The sequence below is a fragment of the Strongylocentrotus purpuratus genome, unplaced genomic scaffold (genome assembly GCF_000002235.5).
Source record: "Strongylocentrotus purpuratus isolate Spur 01 unplaced genomic scaffold, Spur_5.0 spur5_scaffold_12, whole genome shotgun sequence".
Taxonomy (NCBI): Eukaryota; Metazoa; Echinodermata; class Echinoidea; order Camarodonta; family Strongylocentrotidae; genus Strongylocentrotus; species Strongylocentrotus purpuratus.
In genome coordinates this window covers 14496842-14524320 of record NW_022145597.1, presented here as the reverse complement: position 1 = coordinate 14524320, position 27479 = coordinate 14496842, and the positions used below count along the sequence as shown (strand labels likewise).

Genomic DNA, 27479 nt, shown 5'->3' with positions numbered 1-27479 from the left:
CATATGCCTGTTCCCGGCACCCTTCCCCCTTTTCAGCATAAATCCGGTGTGTAAAGTTAATACGGGTAGACCTTTTTCTTTTGTTATACGAGCCTTTTCAGCACACCCCCCCCCCCCTCCCTTTCAGCATAAGTCTGGTGTGTAAAGTCAATACCGGCCGGAGATTTTGGGAACACGCATGCGGTCCCTCCGTTCCCGGAGTGAAGGGGCCGGGCTAACGGCCCCCTCTCCCTGTTTCTCCTCCCCTTTCTCAATCCCCCTTCCATCACTCCCTTTTCATCTCTCCCTCCCTCTCATCCCTCCCCCTCCTCCCCTCCTTCCCCCTGTCTCCCTGTGGACCTTTAGTTAAATTTCGATACGAAGACACGTCCCTCCCCATGCCCCAGTAGAGTTATACCACTGTCCTATTGAAAGCGGTTATGTATAGGGGGAATCAAAATATAGATTTTCTTTATTCTGTTTCTAATCAGGCTTACAAAATCGTTCAAATCGCTTTTAAAACGTGCAAGGACATAGTAATTATCTTCTTCTTTTTGTTTAATATAGGTCGTCAGATTTTGGGGATATCTTTGTATATGCTACCCAAAAAAATCTCGGACAAGCCATCCTCCCCCCCCCCCAAAAAAAAATGTATATATAACCCCCCTCTTTCTCTAATTCTTGTTCTGTCTCATTCTCTTTCTTTCACACACACCGACACACAGGCACTCTCTCCCCTCCCCCTCCCCCCTCACCCTCCCCTTTCTCTCTCTCTCTCTCTCTCTCTCTCTCTTTCTATCTTTCTCTCTCTTGTTTTTTTTTGTTAATGCATTCTCTCCACCTTCTATCTCTCTATTTCTTTCTTTGTCTTCGTTATTTTGTTGGATGCATTCACGAATAAAAAGGGGGAAATGATAGGCAAAGAAGGAGTATACAGTTCGGACGTTTATTAACACCGTAATTCTATACCACTCCGTGTCTACGACAAACTGTAATACATTGATGTAAGTATGATTTGTCAAGTTCCACTAAACACCACAATCTAACTACTTAAGTTATAGTTATATATATATATATCTATATAGAGTCATTATAAACACACGTAAATTTTCGTATAAAATCACACTTTTCATTCGTAGCAAATTGTTAACGTTTATCACAATCCAGTAAAACAAGTCACGTGGTTTCCACTATAAAATTGACATGATAATAAGACGTGAATACACAACTTTCCAGACGTTAAAATATAATCAACTTTTGAGGTACTCTACACGTTATGTATGTATATCCAAAGTTACATGGAAAATATGGTAATGACGTTCATAAATATTCATATATTCAAGCATTATAAGTATAAATATTCAAATCTGAATGAAAAATAGTATATAGAAATATGATGACACCACTCTCGTTTCGTAAATACATCCATCCCGTATTGGTACAAGCTGCATATCATGCAGTACTGCCAAACATTGGCAATACCGTTACCATGGTTTATACAGATAGATTCTCTGAGACTCCCCTCATAAACTTTTCTGCTAGTAGCCTATACTTATTTTCCAACCAATATGATTTCTCTAAAATAAAGCAGCTGTGATAAACGTGCCATAACAGGCACACAATCTTACTTCAAATCAGACTTGCATATATATATATATATATTTAGGCCTTTTACGGATTAAAAATTGAAACTGAATTTTTAAAAGCCTGTACGATTCGAAAGATGTTAGATTTTCTCTCCTGGCCCAAACTATATACAAATTATTTGGTATTCAAATAGAAAGGAATCAGATGCTTTGTTTTGATTTGTTTCGTTTCTAGACCAACAAATAGTATTTTCATCAAAGCATGATGAAGCTGGTTTAAGCGAAAAAAGTTTCACGATTTAAACAAAGAATTTTTTTTTTAATTCTAAAATTCCTTCAAAAATTATTTGAATGCACTTAAGCTTTCCTCCTTTGCATTATTCAATTGTCAATACAATATACATGACTAGTACATCAAAGATTTATCATCGAAGATATATGATAATTTAAAGATAAGAAAATAAAGTTGATTTTTATCATTTTTGTTTAAATTTCCTTTTCCTCTCCTCTCCTCCAAACCACTACGATCATCTTCTTAATATCCCTTTTTTCTAAGTCTTGTTTAAAATTTTGTTCCTCCTTTCGTTTGGAAGGGAACAAATGATGTTATTCATCAAAAATGTAATCAATCGGTTCATATAGTCTGTCATATACCTATTTGATGTGTTTTAAACAATTAACAAGAAACATGATAACCACATGTCTTAAGTAACATTCTGTACTCTGATTTGCAATAGCTCTCTAAAAATGGATAACAAAACTTTTGTTTATTGAGAAAAAAATAGGAGTAATGCTTTGAAACACATCCTGAGCAATCTGAACCAACTGCGTGCTAAACGAAGGTCCACTCTCCTAGTGTATACACATATAAATGTTTCTTTATCTAAAAAATTTCCTACGAATGAGAGTAAACAGAGCATGGTTATAATATAACACCAGGGGAGTGTTTCACAAAGACTAAGATCGACTTTCAGTTTGACTTAAATATGGCAGGCCGTTCATACCTCTGTTTGCTCTCACCATTATGATCTTTAGATAATATTTGTTGCCATATATAAGTCCAACTTTAAGTCGACCTTAGTCTTTGTAGATCTTGCGTTAACATATTTTTTTCTATTTTTATAAGTTGATGGATAAACAGCATTTTCTGTCGTTAATTTCGGACATATTTCGCTTTGGATGCTGGAGTAAAATGAAAGACCAAATAGTGCTCCAAGTAGAAGAATAAAGAATTGTCGATGGGCATTAATTCTTTGCTTTCCAATCTATTTACCTAGGCACCGACCCCCCCCCCCCCCCCCCCCCCCTTATGGCGCTATATAATTTGCCAATGCTATTCTTAGACTCCTAACCAGCGTTCCGTTTGTTCTAAAATGCATTCCTAAAGAAGAGATCTCTATACCGTTCGTTGTATCAAAGAAATAACCTTCTTATGATTAAGTAAACAACAATAATAATAAACATCATCAGATCAGACACAACACCAAAATATTCATAACTTTGTAAACTGTTCTTTATATATAATCATGATATAAAACGACAGCAATAATGAGAACATCTGCACTGTTAAACTGTTCGAAGTATATGGTTACACTCAAGTAAAAAAAAAAAAATACGATATCAAGAAATGATTTATATAAACAAAGCAATTAATTTATTTTCCCATACAAACCGTACCCAAACACCTTTCGTTTTGCACGCTATATACTCGTCTTCAAGACAGATTCAATTGCAAAATTTAGCAATTCGATAATAAGAATAATAGTAAAAGGTATCAAAGAATTATTGCTGTAACGTATACATCACAAGTAAAACTATCAACATGTGATAACTTTTATGAAAAGTATTGATATATCAACTTAGAGGTCAAAAGGAAGCAAAAGACCCATTATTCCACTTTCATTCAGACACTTAACAACAAAAAGGGTATAAATTTAATCCCGTTCCCATGTTTGTACCTTTATTCAAAAGCACACGAAGCGTCATTTCGAGGCTGCGTCCATACCTGCGCTATTCAAGCCTGTGGAGACAATTAGTGCATAAACTACTCATTTAAAGCGATGCTTTCTCTGTTTATTTCTCACTCACTTTCTGTATGGCATCTCTCTGACATGGTGCGTCAAAGGGCGCGTCAAAGGGCGCGTCAAAGGCCGCGCCAGTCGCTGACGCAGTCATACGTCACGCTTCGTGCGCTACGTTCTCTATCGACCCAAAATGAGCAATGCTTGACATAGCAATCTAATTTATTGTCCATGTATAAACGTTTTCATCACCCGATTCTTATTACAATAATGTTTATTTGTTCCATATTCATACATTATATGCGATGATCATCATATTTTCCCTTCATGTTAATATCCAATAAAAGTAATGAGTAACTGAAAATGAACAGTCACCCTAAAACACCCTGGTTAAAAATCCATGTCTACTTGCATGCCCAGCGAAGCAGCAGGTTGGGGGCTAAATTGAGGGAACAGGAGTACCTCCTACCCCCCCCCCCCCCCGTCATTGTTTGACTGTCCTGAATAACACTCCTGCATAAACAGACTATGGCATGGAATTTAATATTCGACATAATGATGACCCATTTCTTCCTTTCCCACTCCACGAAAACCCCAACAAAATTTGGGATTAATCAAATGTTTCTATCATACTTTTTTGTCAGAATAGATAGTAGGCCTAACTCATGTTTCACAATAATTTTTTGTCAATATTATGAAAGAGGAAAAAAACCTTGATCATTATTTTGGTTACGTGAACATATATCATACCTAAGAGCCGAGTGTAAAACTTCCTTATTGCTAACAACTTGGCATGGTGAGGCAGGACCCTCTAATGCAGCTCAAAATATCACATCCATTTGTACAAAGAAATCATAAGAGTATGAATATCGAATACATTTTGCTCCTCCATCCTTCGATCTCGTTGAAACACAGTTTTCATCGTTTTTCTTCTCGCACATGCTCAGGAGAATGACATTGGTTGGTTGACATGAAAATCTGAAAGTCGAAGACGTAAGTGGAGAGGGCGCTCGGCTGAAATCCAAAAAATACTAACGAGAAATCGTCAAAGTCTCGTTGAAACCAGCTAACACTAAATTCGGTAGCGTATAAATGGGTGGATAAGAACGAGGCCCACCCAGACTCTCTCCATTGGTCTACCTATAGCTTTTTGCCCCTATTCGTGAAATATTCTAATTGGCATGACTGGAAATTAGTGTTTTTTATCCCCAGCATTTATGATGAACCGTTCGTGAATTAATGATACGTAAATAAGTTTGAAGAAATTGAGGGATTCATTACTTAACGGCCAATACCATTTCTGAAACGAAAATGTCTGTAATTGTTGTCAACCCATAACCATTGGATTAAATGAAAGGGAAGAAAGAAGAATGTCAAAGTTCGAAACTTGGGAATCAACAAATGGATCCACCTGCACTCACAGTCACAGAAATCTTTACCAGCCAAGATCTTAGCGCTAAAACGGAGAATGCTCACAAACCCACATATCTCCGTCATTGCGAGAAGCGGTGTATCGTTCAGAAATATCGTGATCGATAGTGAGCATTGTAGGCGTCCAATGGTCTCTTGTCGTCTTGGTCATGTGCTTGACATGGAGATTGGACAGCAAGACGATGCCTTGCCACGTGCAATCCGGGTAAGTTCGTTTCTTTTTTTCATGATCAACGCTTGGATTCACCGCGATCTTACCTCGATTTGATATCACACTGGACGAATTTCTGTTTGGCATATATAGGAAAGAGATAACATTGATAGAGTTCAGGTGATTGACAATGTCCGAAAGGGGGGACTTCATTCACCGCCCATCACATTGTGCATCCTTGTTATTGATGTAGTGTGCAAACTCTGCCTTCCAATTCACCATGTGTTTTGTGTACCATTTACTGAACTCTTCTTTCCACTTTATTTCCGTCTCTTTGATATCTCCTGTAGAACGTGAAGAGAAAAGATAAAGAAAGATGGTGGATAAATAAAGGGGAAATATAAAGAGGTCCTGACTTCACGAAGGTGGTTCAACCTAAACCGATTTACTTTAGTCAGCACAATTAATAAATAGTACGAATAATATTAACATCCAAAATATAGACCAAAAGGAAACTCAGTAAACCTTTTCAAAATGGACAAAGCTTTGTTCCTTCTTTTTTTTTGGTGTGAAATCGAATTTCACGTCCGTCCATGTATCGCTTTACAAGTAATCAAATTTATTTAATGTCAGCTACATAATGGTTTGTTTGTAAACTATTGCTCGGGCATATAAATAACGAACAAAGTTTTGCTCATTTTGAAAGGATGTTCTGTTAAAAACACAAAATTATTATTTCCTTCTTTAAGGGTTTCTTAGATGCTTCAGATGTTTAAACAAAAATATTTTTAAAAATCCGAGGACCCTGAAGAGGACAATTTTAATTACTTTCAGCTGTCAATATTTATGCTAACAAAATTATGAGTAGAATCAAAGGCATGTCTAAATTATGAAGATTTGAGGCCTGAAAAAGTGGAAAGAATATATTCATGTCATGAAACATTGATTTAGTTTTCTGTTAATGTGCATAATTTTTTTTTTGGTAGTTCATTCTGGTTCTTTCTCTTTCTATTATACTGCCCTCTGTAGGTCGAAATTGAACATACCAATCGGATAGCTATGTGGCAGCAACCAACACACATTCTAAATTGGTGAAATAAAACAGCGAGACAATCTGGCCTAGGTGCAGGGGCGGTTTCTGGGTTTTCTGGAATTTGGAGAGGGAGAATTTTTTCCCGACAGCACTTTCACAAGAACAAGATACCTCTCTGGGATAGCCTCTATAGAAGTTGCAACTATGATGATCATTTCACTTTGAAATGAAAAAATATATTCACCTGTTTGTGTTTGTAACGTTGGTAAATAGTCTCTCCAGAATGCGCATTTGTCAGCCTTGGGTCCTCTGCCCACCGAAGGATTGTTGTTCGCCAGGTCTTCAGTCAGTTCCAGATACTTTTGCTTATTAGTCGTGTACTCGGGCCATTCACCGGAATCCGGATCGCTATCCGTCATCTTGTTTGGGTTTCTAAAAGAGGACAACGAACGGAGAGGAAATAGAAAGGAAAGGGATGGAATAAAGTTCTGGTATTGATTTTTACGAAAAAATGAATGCGCAGAATGGAAAGGAATGGAATGGAATGGAAAAACAACAAAAACAGATATGAGAATGGGAAACTATGTGATTGTTGTGTGTGGGAAAGTCAAAGGTATCTTGTTCTATATACGTTACCGACTACATCAAAGGTTTCTAGAATACCTGACGATTGTAAGTAGTTAATAACCATGTAAACCCCATTATAACTTTTCTTTGAATAGCAGTATTATTAATTTCAGCATCAATTGCAAGACTTGGGATGTGTTTACTGCACATATCCATTTGTTCAAAATAATTGTTAACACGTTTTGGTCATCTTGTTTCCCATGATGATATAGACTAATGTTTGTATTTGGGCTCTCTGTGCATTTTTCAAATGGATGGAATAAAAATGTTGGGGCTTTTAAAATATTTATAAGGATTCCGCTAACAACTTTTCAGTCCTCAAGGGTTGTATTCCCTAGGTTACAGCGGATGATCGTATACCTCTTCTTTTCGACCACAAAGTCTATATCTTAAAGCTGTTATTGTTTGAGTGTTGAAGCCCTCGCTGGCCCAATAATGGAAGGTAATTCTCGTATTCAATCCAGAATACAAGGTACGTGAACACGCATAGGACTTCCCCAATTACGAAGGGAATAGAGTGAATTTCTTGCCTCCGTTCTTGTATAATCACTGAGTCAATGGAAAGGTTATATCCTTGGGGATGAGTGGCGGATCCAGACTTGGTGTGGACATGGGCAAAAACTCATTTATTTCTCGTGATAACTTGCCTAGCCGGAGTGCAGTAGATGTATATAGTGAAACCCAGGCGCGTACGCAGGGGGGTGGTTTTGGGGTTAACCCCCCCCCCCCACTCGAGTTTTTTTTATGTTTATGTTTTATGTATGTTTTTTTGGAAACCCCCCCCCCCCCTTTGATTTTAAAACCCCCCCTTGAAAAAAATCCTGCGTACGCCACTGGTGAAACCTGTTTATAAAGTCCACCCAAAGGAAACCAGAAAACTGCTTCATATTAGAAGGAGACATTATAGGTGACCGCTATATAAAGGTGCCCACTAAGGCACGTTCGACTATATAAAGTGTGTGTGGGTTTTGTGTGTGAATTTGTGCGTGTGTGTGTATTCTCTCCTATCATTGTACTTATCTCCACCAGAGTTGCCAAAACTGTGGCATGGATTATGTCCTTGCATTTTATATTAATGATCATCACATATGTCCTCCAAATTTCATGACAAGTAAATTAATCATGAACATAATACATGTAACAATAATAATAGTAATGATAATGGTAATAAAAAGAGCGAAAGTAGTAGTATTGGTATTAGGGGCACAAAAAGAAGAAGATGAAGAAGGGGAAAAGAAGAAGAAGAAGAAGAAGAAGAAGTAGAAGAAGAAAAGAAGAAGAAATGTGAGAAGCAAAAATAATATATATATATCAATTTAAAAAAAAAAATATATATATATATATTATTAAAGTACTTGGAGAATTGCTAATTATTTCAAAATTTAATGGATCTCTATAAAACTACAAGGGAACATCTAATTACCCCCATACCGAAGCACATAGAGGCAAGACTTACCCAGTTTTGGCAAAATTGGCCCAGTAGGTCATCATTTTTCGACTAAGCGCCACTTCGATATCGGTGTAATTCCGCTCTGCGATCAGAGGCATTCCAAAGATATAAAGAATCTCATCACCGTGAAGAACCCCCATCCAATCTGGCCAGGGGCTTGTGGAGTCCCTCTCGAGGAATCTGTAGTAATAAACCTTGTTGTTAGCGGAGGCATAGGAGTAGGCGAAGTCGTAGGTGGAGCACGCGAAGAGGTAATCACCGGCAGCGAAGTCCACACCGTCTCGCAGTTTAACGGGATCGTGAGGAGCCAGCCACTCGGTATATTGGAAAGCGATGGCATCTTGACCAAAGCTGTTGACCCTCGGAAAGGAGTACTGCAGAGCGTCGTAAAACTGATCTCTGTTGAGCAAGCTCTCGCTGTCCTTGTCGAAGCCTGGTACTTCATATATGATGAAGAAGTATGCCTCGTTTAAATTGCTACCCAACATGATTTCTCCGTCCTTAAAGGATCGCCTTTCTAGCGATGTCCGTGGGGTTTCTGTTATAAATGTGCCATCTACGACCGGTGGGAAAGGGAACTCGCAGAAGCCATCTGTGATTTCAAACTGCTTCAAGAGGATTTGGGTGACCTCCCTTGTTCTAATACAGTCTACCATCTGCGGAATGGTTAGCTCAACGCCATTATTACCTTCACTGCATTGTAATTTCTCCGCTAAGAGCTTGCCTCTCCTCAACCCCTCATCGTGGTCGACGGTGGCCCAAGGCGCCGTGGCAGCAGAACTCTGCATGATAGCTCGTTGAAAAAGATTGCGACTGATTGGGGACAGCAAGTGTAGAGATACACTGGCGGCACCGGCGCTCTCTCCGAAGATGGTCACTTGGTTAGGGTCGCCTCCAAACTCGTGGATGTTATCCTGCACCCACCGCATGGCCAGAGTTTGGTCCATTAGACCTTGGTTCCCAGGTGAACTGTCTTGTCCCATCGCTAAGAATCCCAAAGCTCCCAAGCGGTAGTTCATGGACACCACCACCACATTCTGTTCAGCAGCTAGGTATTGACCATCGTACACGTCTAATGACGAAACACCGGACAGAAAGCTACCACCATAAATCCAGATCATGACAGTGGCTGCCTGCGGCCTTGGGTAAGGCGTCCACACATTCAAATTTAAACAGTCCTCACTTAATCTAACTGGTGAGTTCCACATCTCCGATCCCCTGAAACCGGGGAAAGTCTCATCGGGGAAATGAAAGCACCCGTAGCCATAGTATGTGGCGTTTAATGTGTGATCAAACGGTCGCTTGGCTACGGGAGCTTTGAATCGGAGATCATCCACAGGTGGTTCGGCGTAAGGAATCCCCAGGAAAGCGTCCACCTGTCTGTTCGGAGCACCGACAGCAACGGTCGTGAGTCTCTTCCCTAAGACCTCGCCAACATTGGTGTTGACCTTGAGGTCACGTGGGATGTCCGTAGCGGACGCAAGCCCGATCACGAGCAATAGAATAATGAGAAATACGTCAGGAATCATGGCGATGGGATGGAATTATGGGATGCATACACCTGCAAAAAGAGAAATACAAAAGAGAGAAGAAAAAAACGCAATAATTTCTCTGCCGTATTAACTCTTTCAGACGAAAAAAAAACTAAAGATAAAAAAAAATAGTAGTTCGGTGGATCTTCCCTGCGCTCTCAGTCTCTGAAAACATACCACCATCAAATGTATGCAGTTTTTAATGTATTTTTCGAGGAAAGGATAAGAACGTCAATAATGATGGTTAGGAATTACAAACACTACTTACTATCAATAAAGTACATGTACTACCATCAAATATACTCAGTTTTTATTGTATTTTTCTAGGAGAGGATAAGAAAGACACTTAAATGCGAGGTTAAGGTACTACAAATAGTACTGTCTGCCTTTAACTGATCTCAATCTGACTGTTTTTTTTTTTTTCTTTTAAAACAATTAATCATATACGCCATCTGTTCTTTGATTTTCAACACAAGGTCCATGTACACTAAGGTCCAGATATCGAGAAGGGACGGTGTTAGCTGCATGCTTAGCAAATATTTAGTAATCAACATGCAATGTTGATTACTAAATATAGCATCATTAACATCGTGATCTTAATCATGTCAGAAAAATCGTAATGTTTAGACATGTAGTTGGTAGATACTGTTTTCGCTGGGGCTGCTGGTGGGTGTCCTTTCACTCCAAAAGAAAAAAAGACTTGACAGTTCCCTAGAATCCAGTATCCACTGCATCAACCCCAGGAAGGGGACTCTTTCATGGGGTACTTCCGCAATCACAAGTACCTTGGGCTTCAAGATCCATTCTGTTTGGACCGAAGTGCTAGTGACCAGGGCCCTGTTTCATAAAACTTGGTATCAAAGTCAAGTTACAATAACTGTTATAAGCTACTGAAATCATGGCATTTGATTGGCTGGGAGCAAATTTGTCATAGAAATTTAGCATTTGTTATTGATAATAAGTTTTATGAAACAGGGCCCATATCGTTCATATGAAATGATGATAAGTATCAGCTGTAGGTCCCTGATCGAATATGTAAGAGCATACGTATGTTGTATTGGCAGTGAGGTTAAACAAATATTTACAAAATTTAAATTAAAAGAAATCGTACATTCCCATCGTTTCAGGTACTGCTACGGGTACTTCAAGAGATTTTGCTCGGACCGAAGTGCTAACGATCAGATTTTGTACTGTATTATACACATTTTTTTTTAAATCATAAGAAATTAAAACGATCAGCTGTAGGTTCCTGATTGCTTACGTAAAAGCAAACTATGTTTATGTTGTCTTCGCAGCCAGGTTATAACAAGCGACACACCAAATCATACGTTCCCATCCTTTCAAGGCCTGTTACGGGTATATCCTATACGAGATGCTGAGCTGAAAAACCGAAGTGATCAGAAGCCCAACTGTGAATAGGCAATGCCCACTCGATATGATTAGAACATTATTCTTAAAGGAAAGAAACGTTAGCGTTTTCTAGTATTGTCTAATTTCCTTTAATCTCCTTAAATCCTGACACCACAGATCTTCTTAAGAGCTAACTACCCACTTAGGATGGACACTTTAACCTATCTTTCAATCGAATACTACCGTGTACTATTGACTGGCTTCATTCACGCTTCCCATAAACCATCTCAGTACCGTAGGTCCCGATACGTTGCATGACGTTAACGGCACCTGTGGCTTTCGGCAGGGAGAGGGTTTACGTCGTCGGCGACGCTTAGAAGGGGTGGACTAAGGGACCGAAAGGGGTGCATTGTGAACGGTAAATTGTACCTCTCGGGTTTGATAATAGACTAGAGGCGTGGATTAGATTAGGACACAATTGCAGTAATTACTAGTGGTCCAACTGTCCAACTATTCATGAAGTGTATAGAGGGAAAATGGCGCGCTTTTCGGTCGCCTCGAACTTTGAGAAGCTTCGTTTGGCATTGGGAAACTTGGCGATAGTGGAGGCTTAGTTATAGTTGTTAAATAGTCGTTTTGTTTCGTGAGAAGAAAGATGACATTGGTTTACTTCTGTGAGATATCAGTAGTCTGCATATGAAACCATATGCATATGAAGAGAAATATCATGCACAACATACTGAGCTTCAATCACAACTCATATGCATGTACACTCTATGTTCAATACAAAACAATTGTAAAATTGTAATGCTACATTGAGCATTCATTCAAAAACACAACAATTGGTAGCCATAGAAAGCAATTCTTCTCTTTATATTTTATACATATTCTCCATATTCCTAGAATAACAAGGTGAATTCATTTTGCCGACTGGTTATTACGATAAAAGGATGAGATCAACAAAAATAAGGCTTCTTGATCCCAGGAAACATGGATAATTGTTTGTTTGGTTAGTTGTTTGTATGTTTAGTTTTATGTGTTTGTTTGCCTTTTTGTTTCATTATGTTTTCAGGATGGATGAAACTAAGATACACCCCCACTTTAGTGTATGTTTCCTCAAATAAACAATGTAGGATTGGGTACCTTTGTCCCATTCTTCTAGTGTCCTCGAGCAGTTCAGAGAAGACATTTCGTGGATGAACATGTAAGGTTTCAATAACTCCCTTCAAAATCCAGCAGTATAGTGTGCGTCAATACCAGCTTTTCACATTCTAACATCACATAAATACATCTTAGCTCTTCGCTACAGCAAAGCGAGACACTAAAAAATATATATTTAATGCATGAATCTTTGATAAGTGCCATATTACAAATTATTTCATTATTCAAACATTATCTCATGTCCAACCTAACAACACGTAAGGTACATGTATGCAAGTGGTATTCTTACTATTGAAATATAATTATTCACAATTATGTGAATGAAATAATGTGTTACATGGCACTTATCAAACATTTATGCATTAACTTTTATTACATGACCTATTAAATAGTCCCCGAATAGAATTAAATGTGCAGACATTGCTGCGAACTTGTAGTAAGTATGGCGTTCGACATTATTTTGCAAATAACATGAAAGGAGAATGATAACGAATTTGCAGGATGTAGAGGAAAGACCCCCTAAGTCTCTTGAAGTCATTTCAGGGGCTTCATCCTCGTTCCAGCAAGCATTATAAGATTGGCGGGTTTCAATGCATTTCAGAACAGACCAAGGGGGTGTTTCACAAAGATCCTAAGTTGAACTTATCTCTCAGTTGGACTTAACATTTATGGAAAGCCGTTAGCATCTATGAAATTGTTTGTAAAAGTTATTTTGAAAGGCATAAAATGTTGATTCAAATCATTCATATTTTCTATCATCAACGAAATTTCATGTGCTTAATGTGGAAATTATGTAAAGTCTAAAATACTTGAATATTTGCTTTTGAATATATTTTATTTTAAGGCTACAAATGGCGCTCCATAATGTTTTAATCCAACGTAACGTTAAGTTTGACTTAGGATCTTTGAGAAACCCCCCCCCCCCCCAGATGTAATAATAGGGGTGCTCAGAACTGCTCATCTGTTGGAAAACAAATAAGACTTTTACGAGTGCGTCTCTTAACCGGTTGACTACTGACATTTCGAATTTCCGTAGGCTTAAAACAGGGACCACCAGGATTCAGTAGACAGTGGGTTTAGATGAGGGAGGGAGCATGGCACCCATACCATTATGATAAGAAATATGATTTTCTTATGAATCCAACCTACACTATAGTGTACAGAAAACAATTCATCAACACATCTTAATATTGACACTGGATTCGTCTATATTGACATGATAGCCTGTTCGATTTATCTGTTAGCAAATAGGACAACAGTAAAGAGTTTAATTGCAAAATGCAATACTTCGAAGAAAAAAAATTGCCCTTAGTGTATAACATGGCTGCAAAAAGTGAAAGCTATATTTCCTTGAACTTACATTGTACTAACTGTAAGTTTCAAATGCTTTTTGTTTATTTTACTTTTTTTAATGTATGTTATAGCTGAAGCCTAACGTTTAGAATACACATCTTATTTACTGTTCAGTCGGTTCCATTATGTAGGTGAGAGAATATTAATGAGATAACCTTTTGAATACAGTCACCAAAAAAGGAGGTTACGGCTCTCACTCGGCTACAATACTTAAGATCGATTTCTCAGCGGATAGAGAAAGGGCCAGAGAAGACGGTTGCTGAATGAAGTCCATCTCTTCGCGTTTTCATTAAGAGGCTCTCATTGATTGGCTTCCTAAGACCGAGGTATTGTACCACGGTGTCCCTATTGTTCACAGCGTAAATACGGAAGCCCGACTGTGGGAAAATATGTTTACAGGGATTCACACGTAAGAAGGGAACCCATAAAGGGTGGTTGTAGGGGCGGTGCCTGGAGGTTCATCCACTAGAACGGTAGAGGCTGGGACTGGTCAACACCTCGTCTAAGCACCAAACAAAAATCGAACCTGGGACCTCTTGTACGAGAGCCACTACCATGTTTACCAATACACCCTATTACTCCCACGCAATGAGAACCATGCTGTCTACACAATCGTGACAATGTCCAGTAACTAAAAAGGAGAGCAGTAACAATGGTCTTAATCATTTCGGAACTGACCAATTCGCAGCTAATTAATAGGGCCTCTCAAACAGGCGCAAAAATGCCAGGTGGATAACGATTGTTCGTTATGATATAACTATATACACAGAGCCGGAAATAATACATTTTCTAACCAGTTTAAAATGCTTCAAATGTCAGTGTCATCGTTAGATAAACAATCGAGTTACAAATAAACATGTCAGACTCCTCTGAACATGTAAACAATTTTTAATTTTAAGAGGATGAAGACAAATTGAGTACTGGTGACGCTGGTTATGCCATTACATTGTAAAATATATTGTCTTGGTACAACTGCATGATGAAGTTTGGTTATACAACATGAAAGTTATTGTAAGCAATGAGGTTTTGGAGTACACAAAATGAGAAGAAATTGACTTGTTATTTATGTTAATCACGACTGCTCATGTAAACGGGTAAATGGGACTACATGCACAGGTGTGTCATGAACGTTTGGTCCAAAAATCTTCAGCTATTTCTAAATATTTTTTTAACATGATCGCATTTGAGGGTAAAGGCTTCTTAGGGGAATTTCTACTATTATATGTTTCCAAACTGACATACACAATTTGAAAGCTCACGAATCGTTTTTTTCTTTGACAGAGGTAACAGAACTCAACAACCTTCCTGTTAGTCCTTGTCAAGACATATTTATCAGTTTGCTTTCACTAGATTGCCGACAAAGACAGATCACAAAGACTTTCAAAATTCAACATAACTTCGATAGCCTTGCATGTATGTCACCTTTTGAGATGTATGGACGTTAGAATAATGTATTACATAATCCAAAGATAGTCTATACAGACAATACAATGAGGTACTGAAATTACCCTTCCCCCTCTCTCTCTCTCTCTCTCTCTATCACTCTTTCTCCTTATTATCGTACTCCAGGATAATTTCTGGTGACCATACGTCCATAATATATGTGAATGCAAGCATTCAATGAAAACTAAAATGCACGGTAGGCCACTTTACAATATGAACATGCGGTGAAAGCTGTTTAGCAAATGTGCTACTTCTTTTGTCTGCTTCGACAACGATTGATCCGAATCAATCGCAAGTCTATCAATCAATCGCAAGTTTACAGTGAGTCTCCTATCCCATTTGTACATAGCGACGATTGACATCAATCGCAAATAAGTTGCGACCAATCGCAACTGTCTATAAGACAGGGTCCTATGGTGTCGGTCTCGGCCGTTGGTGTGATTGGGGTATTACCATAGGGACATTTAGATTTGCACGTCGACATAGTGGATTGCTACGTGTGACGTCCTTTTAAGGCACTGGCAACGCCTTAAAAGGAGGTCACAGTGCCTTAAAAGGACGTCACACGTAGCAGTCCACTATGTCGACGTGCAAATCTAAAAGTCCCTATTGTTGCCTAGTGTGGACGGGCCCCATGAAAGGTTACAATTCGAGTCACCTATGCAAGTGGTCCTCAGTCGAGACACTCTGTAAGCCTCAATGAATTATGTATACCTGGTAATTGTCTTACCTGAATACATAAATGTACACCTCCATAATGCATCATTCGGTGTAATGCGTTGTATAAACATATCAGACAGCACCCGCCGATTCAGCGTTACAAATGCAACGACAGAAAGGAGTGGGTCTAAACGTAACGTGTAATTACTTAATTTATATATTTATATGTTTCTCTCGTTCTTTCATTATCCCGTCGTATCACTTCCAGCATTTTCCTGTTTATTTTCATTTTTCGTATATTTAGGTGTTACACTGTACCTGCCTCATGCGTAAGCCGATTCGGATGTCCATTAGGGCCCCCACCCCCTTCCCCATCTCTAATTACGGGTTTTGTCCCTCCCTCCATGTCCCCCTCTTCTTACAAAAAAATATTTGTCTACCCTTTATTTCTACCGTCTCCGTCTCTCTCTCGATCAGGCGTACATCAAAGTAGCACTTTAAAGCTTTGCGATTCTAAACGACATTGAAAACAATTTAAGCCCTGTGGATGTGGAATGTGGGGGTGTTATTGATCGAAGGCCTTATAACCAGGCATGAAAAGCTAAATTGTTCTCTACCTTTATACCTAAACATTAATCAAAATATCTACAATTCATTCATTCATTCACTGAGGTATTCCATTTAGTTGACACGACCTACGTTTACAAAGGTTTTACAATTGTAACTGTTTATTTTGTGTCCCATCCTTGGTCACTTCAGATTATAATCACAGCCAATGAAATTAAACGTGAGAGGCCACGAAAACTTGAACAGGATACTTTCTGCTAAAAATTGATAAGTGAGAAAATTAAAATAGGCTTCAAGCCTGGGGAAATCGTCGAAGCATACGCCGTGTATGTGCGTTGATTATTGTAATCGTGCAACTATAGTTAATTCCATTTGCTGATGAAGTTTGATCAGTTGTATTCATAATTATGATCTATAATAAAGTCTATAGTCAATAAGATTTGAAGGGGATACACGAAGTTACAGATGTTTATTTGTTTCAATGCATTTTCGAACCCCTATTAGCATCCAAAGTCCTTGAATCAATTTCGTCAAGAAAATGGCACTAAAAACTTGAAGTAAACAACGGTCGGTAACAAACAAAAAATTCATAGAGCAAACTCACCTAAAATATCAAGTATTAAGCAACACTTTCATCATTTCTCCAACTTGTTTTACTCTCGTTGTCAAATTGATCAAAAATACTTCGTGTATCCAATGAAACACATTAATTCACAAACATGTTTCCCACCGATTGTCGTAAAAGCGTAAAATCTCCAGCAGGCAGCTAACAGTGAACGCATACACACGATAATAAACAATGACAGCGTATTAATGTTCGTGCAAGTATGGGGATTTAAAAAAACAGAACAGCAATGTGCTGATGGAGCTGAGTTAACACATTGATGGCTGTACACGCGCGGCATGTTAAGAGGCAAAAAGTCGCTCTGTTTTTTATCATAAGGCACAGCATGATATGTTACCTCACTGCAACCTCTTACCTCGATCCACCAGCACTCCAGCGATTGACTCACCCGAAACGACGGGGTTACAACAACTCCAAGAGCCACCCAAAGTTCAAAACGAGCAAGGGCGGTGTTCCAACTTTCACTTGAACTCTCTCTCTCTCTCTCTCTCTCTCTCTCTAAAAAGTGTCGCCGACGAATAGTTAATGAAGACTAATGAAGCTCATAAACACCTACTCCTTGTCCAATCAGAGAAATAAAGGCAAGATGGAGTCGTCGGGAGGACTTAGACGCTGACGAACTCTTTGGGACGACAGTGTTCTGAGAGAGTACATAACGGTACGAAACGGTCTACGTAACTGCACAAAAGACGGATTGGTTCTTGAAACGCTCGATCGCATCGTTTGAGGTTTTAACGTCGCTTTGTTGAACGAAGGAACCGCTTCAAGGGCTTTTGAAGCAGAAGAGAAGGAGGAACAGTTGGATAGGAACAATCCATAAAGTGACACATTTAGCCCGCGGTTTATCGGTGAAGGGCTTAGTGCTGGCCTTTCGGTTCTTTTGGTCAAAGGGGAAAGGGAAAGAGGATTAGATTACAGAAACAGGAAGAGTACCATTGGTCAATTTGAGCAATATTAAAGTGTTTATCTTGGTTCCTATATTTCCAAAGTTAAGATACATGTACCATGGTTTAATGATAGCTAGCACCATGATAGTTAGAAGCTAAATAGTTAAATTGAGTATTGCTCTGCATTCCCGAATCCTGTTTCAACCGTATACACCCCTATTTCACTCTTGTATGTGGTTTATAAAGAGGCAAAATCAGTAGTATGTTTTCTTCCACCGATACTAGATGTTGTAATGTAATGAAATAGATCAACCAAACATGCAACGCATAATCGGATATGCCTCCAGCACTGAAACGTTGTAGTTTGGCATACTTTTAGAATTTCAAAGATTATATTATTTTCAAATTAATCACACTTATACTATGTACTAACTTATCCAAGCTTAAGTTCTGTACGCTCCCAAAGAATCAGTCTTCGATCGAAAAGTAGTTTTGTATATTTTACCGTAGAGGGCCATATAATACACAGTTTGCCGAAGTTTTACACCCCGACGATCACAACCAATCGCCCTACATGCCCTACATTCCACAGGTTTACTATCGGTATGCACTCTTTACCTAAGGCAGTGGTGTAGCAAAGGAGTAGGCACGAGGGTACGCACCCCTCCCCCATATTCACATCCATCCCCCACTACCCCCACATTTTATTGTCCAGGTAAAAAAGACGCCCCCCCCCCCCCTCCCAGGCCAATAGCCCCTTACTGGATGTACTCACGCCACGCCTCTGACCGAAGGGTATGGGGACGGGTCACTTGAGGTGCAGAATCATGCTAAATATCGATCCAAGATATTAGTAGGAGAAATACCCGACACGCAACCCGACATGTCAGTATGTGAGATCACACTTCAGTTTTAATCTACATCGGGATCCCCAGAACCATGTGAACTATACTTCTACAAAACTATCTATATCTATATTTATAGTTTAATTTCTATCTTCTCCTGTTTTTTTCTCTACCTTATTCTTTCTCTCTTTCCCTCACTATCTCATGCCACTCGTCATTTCTCTCGCCCTCTCACCTTTTCTTTGTATCCCCTCCTGTCTAGTAATCAGTTTTATCATTCTCTTCCTTTATTTATAATTCCTATCCCTTTTTACCTTATGTTCCTTCTTTCCTTTTCTCTCCGACTAAAATTCGCTTTCTCTCTCTCTCTCTCTCTCTCTCCATCTCTCTCTCCCTCTCTCTCTCTCTATTTTTATTTCCATATCTCTCTCCCCTCCCTTACTTTTTTGTGCATTTCTATGTTTATATTTGCTACAAATCGGGTATGATCCGTTTGTAAATTATAAGTGTATAATATCTAAATTCATTGGTTTTTGTTTTACCTTGCATCGCTTTGCATGATGTATGTAGAAACCACTTAAGTTAGCTGTCTAGCTAAAAAACATTTTTAATAACAAGTACCATTTCAATCAATCAATCAAATGCCATATTGACATCATTATATTGACAGAGAAATGTCACAAAGTTCAAGCTGATTTTTAATGATTAAACATATATAAACGTCAGAACACAGATTAAGTATAAACATATAGGTCGGGACAATTCAGAATATCATGGAAACGGACCTAAGTCGTATAATGAAATCAGAAAGTGAAAACAAATGTTTATTTATCACTCATATTTAAAAAGGGTGGCACCGTCAGATGATTTGGTTTTCGATGGTGCCCTCTACATGAACACATAACAATTACAAATGAATACAATCCAACATAAATATGCTCATTTTAAAGTTGAAACAGTTCTGGTATATTGAAGAAGACAAAAATTAATCACACAGTTTCATACTTACTTTCGAGTCAAATAAAACCTCATTTACCTTATGGTTTAGAAATGTCGAGGTATTACGACTTGTGCACTGCAATGCTTTCATCTCAACGCAATATTGATGTATATCAATAAACTCTTATAAATCTAACAATACAGATAAAAGCTACTGATTGGATTAATAGAAATCTCTTCCCTGCGGATATTAAGCATTAAAATATTGAAATTGTTATAACAACACAATTTATAATATGATTGTGTTGTTATAACAATTGTAATCATGTTATTATAATTTGTTTAATGATGACTGGCGGTGCCATGACTCACGTTCAACATATTCAATATATTCTTGTCTTTCACAGATGGCTTTGATATGGTTGACAATAGGAGGGAGAGAAAATAGACCTGGGGCTGTTACACAAAGACTAAGATCGACTTTAAGTTGGACTTAACTATGGCAGGCCATTCATGCCACTGGTTGCTCTCACTATTAGTCTCTCAATTATGATCTTTAGATAATATGTTTCCCTTCAATAATGAACTATCAAAAAGAGGTATATTCTGTAGATTTGCGACCACAAATTGTACGTCCCTTGAGAAACGAATGCCAGGAATGGTTAGAGGAGCTAGTGGCATGAATGGCCTGCCATAGTTAAGTCCAACTTGAAGTCGATCTCAGTCTTTGTGAAACAACCCCCAGGTACCATAAATGCCCTGCGGCCATTTAGTTGTACAGTTCCAATATATGCATGTACCTGAACAAATATGATTTGAAAAACATAATTTGTCAACCACCGTATTGGCGGGGAGCTGAAAGAGTAACCGAAGAAACACTTCAAAATCGTTTGTATTCTCTACATGTCCTTCATCGCCAACTTTAAAAAGAAAAGAGTTCTGGTAATATGTGAGCTTTCGTATTCTTTGAATATCAGTTCCGAAGAATATATGATAGAATAAATATGTTCACATATTGGTGTACGAATTGAACAATGCATACAACCCATACAAGTCATGTAGTAATTATTTCAGATAGTCATTGTGAAAAGGGGTGTGTTGGTAGTTTATATACTAAAATTAATTTTGCCATAGATACTGTTACAGATGAGTAACGTTCATTGATTTTGATATGTAAAAGAGGAGCCTTACTGCAAACGTAGCAGTTACGTGGTGTATCCGAGGGGTTAGAGGGGGACGCTCCCCCTCCCCCTTCCAACTTCTAAAGCCCACACGGATAAAGTTGGGCGTTACCCTCTATTTCAAAATCCTACATTCGCCACGATATGGTAGGTTTTAGTACAAAGTTCAACTCAGTATGGGAAACACATTTACTCAAACTCTTTAGAATCTCTCTCGATTTAAAGGGACTTCAGGGGCTTAAGGCGAAATCGAGAGTCGGCATAGATGTATTCAAACCATTTGCATGAATGCTGAAATGACTGTACATTCTTTTTTTTGTCACGATTTCAAATCGTCCTTGAAAAGTCTCAAAATGCCGATTTCAAGGGATGATTTTGTGGATTATTTGTGAGCATACAATCCCTGTCTAGAATGGGGGGTTACCTGTACTTTATGCAACTCAAATTCTTCTATAGGTCCTTGAATTTAACGTACAATCGGTTACCGTTCGTCCGGGATCTTACCGGAAAAAAAAACGACAGCACACGAGACCGGTATTGACAAAGGGTTCCCTAAACCGAAAGCCGACGAGACCGTCAACAAAATGAAATATATAAGAAAAACATAAGAAAGTATAGAAAAAACAAAGTTCCAAAAAGACCCCAAGACTGACGGCCAACGAGACGAACAAAACAAATAAATACCCGAGGAAAGATAGAATTGTCGGTATATCGTGTCAGCTTTTGGTCTCGATTACCGTCGCTAAAGTGAGTCGTGCTGTTCGTGCAAAAAGTTGTCACAGGGTCAATTAGACCGACAATGATGGGGTCGTATTCGAAGGCTGTCGTTCCGGCAGGCTGTTGGGCGCGTGAACACTCAGGGTCCAAGAGAGCGACGTTGACAGTCTCCCGGGCTTTCGGTCTAGAGCAAACCTCAAATAAGTTGTCAGAATTAGGGGGTCTAGAGGTATTCCAAGGATACGATGAGCTGATTAAACTTACACCGGCTATATCCAAACATTATGGGGCATTAATGGGCATTTACATTATATTAACGTCATACACGATTCAGTTAATATTTCTAGTTGGTTTGACTCCGGTACACACTGATACAGCTTAAACGAATTTAAGCAATCCTCCATATACCTTTGTATCGTAAACAGTTTAATACCTAAATGATCTTTAGAGGGATATTACTTAAATTGTTGACATGCCACGTCACGGTTTGTTGTTAAATCACGGATGATCCTAAACTTTGAGTAGTTACGTTTTTGGGCGGATTAAAACGTCACGGTCTGGTAAAAGATAGTAAATACGCGATGACAGCCTGATGGACAAAACGAAGAAAACGGGATAAGTAATAGTTTTAGACCGGAAGGATTGATTCTGAGATGGCTTATACCGTGTGAGTAAAACAAAAGTTTACACCTAGAAAATTGCTAATTATTTTAAAAATCATCTATGAACAGTAAATTATTATACATCTAATGAAAGAGTGTGTTATCCCAATTTTAACCGTCATTTGGTGTCATTTTTGTGTGGTATGTGTTCACGCTTGGATGAACAGGAGGCATTGTTTGCGAGAGTGCAAAAATCGACTTGCGCCAAAGTGATGCTTACAGCATGTATTATGTTGGGATTAGCGAAGTGAGAGAAATAAGAAAAGTAAATAAATGTTGAACAAAAAGAACAAATTAACGAAACTATGCACGGAGTAAGCCCCCCCCCCCCCCCCCTCCCCCCTCTCTCTTTCTCTCTCTCTCTCTCTCTCTCTTTCTCTCTCTGTCTCTCTGTCTGTCTCTCTCTTTCTCTCTCTCTGTCTTTTACAGTTTCGGACTCAGAACACACGTACATACACGAAATACTATTATGTAGCATTTTTTCCCCAAAACTTTGGAGGAATCGCTGAATACACTTCGGATCTTTTGGGGGCACTATGAACCAGAGCTTTTAGCTCTTTTCCAGTTTATCAACTGCCCATGAAAAGACTGATATGGGGGCGGGGGTGAATGAAAATAACATTTGCACTCTTAACCACCCTTGAAGGACTCATTCATTTTTCAATATATTATATTTTATATATGTACAAACAATTGCGAAACACTAGAATGTGGACCGTCACGCCTCCACGGTTGCCGATAAAAGAAAAAAAACAGATAAAAAACAAATTTAGCCTGAGCAATTAAACAAACAGCTTCTGTCTCGACGGTGATTCTCAGGGATTCGGTTGATTGAAAATAATGTGTACTCATCTATTTGAACAAGGACCTTTGATATGAATAACATACGGAATTATCAAGGGCTTTTGAATAAACACATCAATCAGGTACTTGGACAAGTTGAGAAGTTGCAATGAGCCATGACATGCTGAGAGGCAAAGCGGGCCAACCCACAAAAATCCCAATTTCGGGAAAAGGAGGAAAACTTGTATTGAAGTTTGAACATTATCTACATGTATCAATCTGTAAATATATCAATGTGAGTTTAAACTGTAGCAAAAGCTGCATAGAGCCCCAAAATTGTCGTGAAGTTTATCATGATATATGCATCTCGTTTTGGACAAACGCTGTAGTTTGGAAGATACACGCCCACATCAGGTCAACCACACTGTTGTGTTCGCGACAAGGTACCACTGTGGGGTGCCTTGGCGTGGCACTCTTTGCCCCCTCAACGGCTCATATTATATTCACATCAGCCAGTCCAAATTCAAGACGACCAAGATTTGTTTTACTATTGTCATATGTATATTTTCCTTTGTTATGAATATGTTTCTAATGCTGTATTGACCAAATAAAGAATTTATTGCAAAAAAACAAAAATATGAAAACAGTCAACGGTGAACTGTATCTCAAAAATGTGTATACAAAAATGATAAACATCTATAGATCCAGTGATGAAAATAGAAATTGAAAGTTTCAATTGAACTGAAAGAACCAATGTTTTTGCATTAAGAATATTTGTTGACAATGGTGTAGCGAAAGATACGAATACCCGAACAGAAGTCCCTAATCATACAAACAATTAATCAATTGACAAGGAATCTAGGAGCAACGTTTACACTAGGAGTGGTGAGGAGTACACTAAAATTCTTTAAAGAGAAGGTTCAGTTCTGGGAAGAGGTGAAAATTAATTTGTGAACTTTATCATTCTTATTATGCAAGTGTGGAAGAACATCAGATAAGACATGTTCCCTGAAAAGCATGGCTCTTCAAATGCCTTCATTTTCTGAATATGTCATGTAACATCGTAAAACTCGGGGGGGGGGAGGTTTTTTACGCCACGTGTTCGTGTAGTCCCATATACATCTTTCTGTGTACATTGTTTGTAACTTTACCAAGACTTGGCCCAATTTTGTATCATTTTGATGATTCCAGAACCTTGTAACACACACAAATTCTTATATGCTAGATGATCAACCTTTTCTGGTCGATTCCACACCGTTTCTTTCACAATGCAAGCACATGACCAGAGCTCAACTTCATCTTTAACAAGCAAAAGAAAGAAAAAAGAGAGAGAAATAAGAGGGTGAAAAAAAGAGGATCTGAAAGACTTTCTAAGAAACAACTTAATGCAATTTCAATAACCTTGAACGACACTTACTGAAATGTGCAAAAATAACTATGACGATTAAATATTAAATAAAAAATGTCTTCAATGAGTTCTACAATAAGGTAGTGACAGTTCCCTTGAGCTAATTTTTCGAAAGTCTTTGCGATCGTATTAGAAATTTGTATCATATAAACGCCCTTTTTGGGGCTACCTTGCCTCTCCGAAATTCGCTGGCAGCACCTCAACACCCCTTCCGACCCCCCCCCCCTCCCCAACATCATCGAACTTATTGGGTAATGCGCTCTACCCCCTAAAAACTGTGGCATTCCCAGCAGCCCGCCCCCGCCCCCAACACACACACCCTCCGGTTTCTATCCTGCCTATAGGTCCGTAATATCGGCTTAACCTTGAGGTTGTTCATGGTTAATGGTGGGCGGTCAAACGGGAAATGTAAATAAAACTAGAGTTTAACTGTTCCAACAGTTATACTACCTACCCTTAGACAACTTTTGCACAAAAGTGCATATCAGCAGCTCAAAAACAATCCCACTCTAACTTATATTGAATTGAATTGAGATAGCAATCAGTCATAGAACAGAAACTCCTTTTCACGTTTGTTAACAATAACAAGTTCATGAGACAGCAGAATTTTACTTAACAAAGAAGTGTGCAATCAGCCAATGACAGCATGATAATCAAAAATTATTTCTTCCATATTTGCACTTATCTCAGGTCAATGGTTCCTTATCTTTAAAGACATACGTATCCACTACACCTTTTTGGTATTGAGTACCGTGACCCCTGAAACAAAGATTGAATAAATATTAAAAAAACAGCAGTCAAAAAAAAAAAAACCTGTCTATCGTCAGTAAATGAAACGTTTTGTTATGTTGAATAAAGACATAACTTTTAAAAGAGTTTTTCTTTAGTATTGACCCCCATTTACAATGTACGTGGCCGTAGCATATACATTAAACGCCATTCATACGCAGACCGTGTATTTAAAAAAAATTAAAAGAACCGGGCCAGCCCCCTTTTTAAACTTCACTACAATGGTTATTCTTAAAATCACCTCAGATAGTTAAAACCTATAGAATAGGTATTAACAACAATATAATAAACTTTAGTCAAGATTTTAAGTGGGTCAATTGATATATTTAGTGTCAAATGACAACCTCCTGATTCCATAAAACTACCCTAATTCTGTCCAAATCATCTCAACATATTAATGGATTCTTCAATTCCTGTTCTATTTTTGTCGTTTTTTCATTCTGTGACACAATTTCATTATTTGTGTAGAATAGAGAGATATGAAACCTGAGCCCCAAAGAACGATGGACGAATTGGTAAGACCAGCGGGGTTTCACAAAGACGAAGATTGACTCAAGTTGGGCTTGACCTATGGCAGAGTGTTCATGCCACTAGTTGCTTTCACCATTCCTGGCATTGGCTATTCAAAGGATGTGCAATTCGGGGTCACAGTTCTACAAAATTTTCATTTTTGTATAGTTCATTATTGAAGAAGAAAACATTATCTAAATATCACAATTTTGGGGGTATTTTTCCTCTAATTTTACATCTGTTTCGAGACATTTCAGGGGCATGATTTGCTTACCATAGTCTTAAAGGGATCGTTTAACAATGTTAAATCTGAGGTACACGGTCCCACATGTTACCAGTGTCTGTGATATGGTGTAATATTGAAGCCCTAAAAATATCGCGCTTCAAAATGATCAAGAAGTTCCTCAAAAAAGTAAAAATCTTTGAGTGACCGGTTTTACCATACTCGTTTTCCCCAATAGACTGTAGTGTTATAAAAACCGTTCGGCGAACGGTTTTCAAAATTTGTAATTCCAATCATTAATATCTTGATAATCAGACAGGTAATCGGCTTGTAAAAGTCATGGGGTTCCTGACTGACCTAAAGGTTCATAATTATCATTGCAGCATCATGAGCTAAATCAAGGATTTTTTTTAAAGGATCTAAGACAAAGTTACCGGATCCCTTTAAAGGTACATCACGATTTCGATGGGACTTGGATGTTTCATTCTGTTTAGATATGCAACATTTGATGAGGAGGCCTCAACGGTCGGTCAGGTAGCAGGGGTGGACTGGCCACGGGGAGTGTTCCCCCCACTTGCCGCTCAATAATTTTGCTTCAGGGCCGGTCGATTTGTCGTCTGCGAGCAATACTTATCCGACTCAACTTGGAAAATTACATGTCTTGCTCTCGAGCATTGTTTAATCGCTTATCTATTTTGAAGTTGACAGAGGGAACAGAAACTAAAACTCAAAATTATATGCCATTAAACGGATTCTGCAAGGTTTAAACGGTTTTTATTTGTGAGTACACAGAAAATAAAAAGAAATACTGTTTGGCATAACCCCATTCTATCGTTCTCTCCCCCCCCCCCCCCCCCCCCCCTAACTCACTGCCGTCCTTTCTCGTTCTTCTTTTCTCTATTTCTCATCTCTCCTAGCTTCTCTCTCGACCTCCCTCCCCTCTTTCGCACCTTGCACTAAAGCTTGTAACTATACAGTCAACCTTCAAATCATTCGACGAACAGGACAAAGCTTGATAATAACCAAGCTTTCTACAACACATACATGTACGTGTAACCGGGTTTAGGCGCCACGCCATATAGGGGCCACATCCCCTAATCGCGTAACGATGCTGCAACACTATGTATGCGATGCTCAATGCCAGCGTTGTACTTTTCAATCATATTTACAACGTTACAGATCAGTATAATTACATTTTACGTAATTTTAAAGTGAGTATTAGGCAAGGTCTAATGAGGGGAGAAAAAACATCTGAATGATTTATTTAACATCAACAACACAGGTTTCTACTTCGAAAGACCCCTGACACACTTTTGAAACAAAATAAGCAAGTATCAAAATATCTTCCAAAATCAACGCAGATCAGCTCAAATACATCAGTATCGTAAATGCATCACAACTGACAACAGTTTGATTAAGTTCTTCTAAAAGGCTTACCTCTTTTACAATGATGAACATGCTACGAAAACCATGCAGACAGGGAAAACAGAATGTTCACGGAAGCTCTGGAACTTTTCACAACAGTCTCTTCTTCTGATCACAGTATTAGACAGAGTCACGTATCGC

The 27479-nt window shown here is 38.6% G+C and overlaps 1 protein-coding gene across 4 annotated transcripts; it reads right to left on the bottom strand.

Moving 5' to 3' along the window:
• Positions 1-909: 909 nt before the first annotated feature.
• On the bottom strand, positions 910-27479 carry LOC762935 (cholinesterase 2). Of its 4 annotated transcripts, none has more exons than XM_030981887.1 (4): positions 27351-27479; positions 8285-9839; positions 6446-6633; positions 910-5512 (listed from the first exon to the last, which is right to left on the bottom strand). In XM_030981887.1, exons 2-4 carry the CDS (start codon positions 9805-9807, stop codon positions 5382-5384), a joined length of 1842 nt encoding a protein of 613 aa, XP_030837747.1. In that variant the 5' UTR covers positions 9808-9839; positions 27351-27479; the 3' UTR covers positions 910-5381. The 4 variants fall into 4 exon arrangements, with proteins under 4 accessions (XP_030837747.1, XP_003724697.1, XP_011666591.1 ...); XM_003724649.3 differs by lacking the exon at positions 27351-27479 and adding an exon at positions 17325-17682; XM_011668289.2 differs by lacking the exon at positions 27351-27479 and adding an exon at positions 17358-17682.

Bases quoted from the DNA above. Each gene is read 5' to 3' on its own strand.
- LOC762935 (XM_030981887.1), bottom strand. From the start codon at position 9,807: ATGATTCCTGACGTATTTCTCATTATTCTATTGCTCGTGATCGGGCTT. The intron at 6,634-8,284 runs GTAAGTCTTGCC...GTCCTCTTTTAG, and splicing joins GCCAATTTTGCCAAAACTGG to AAACCCAAACAAGATGACGG. The intron at 5,513-6,445 runs GTGAATATATTT...CACGTTCTACAG, and splicing joins AACGTTACAAACACAAACAG to GAGATATCAAAGAGACGGAA.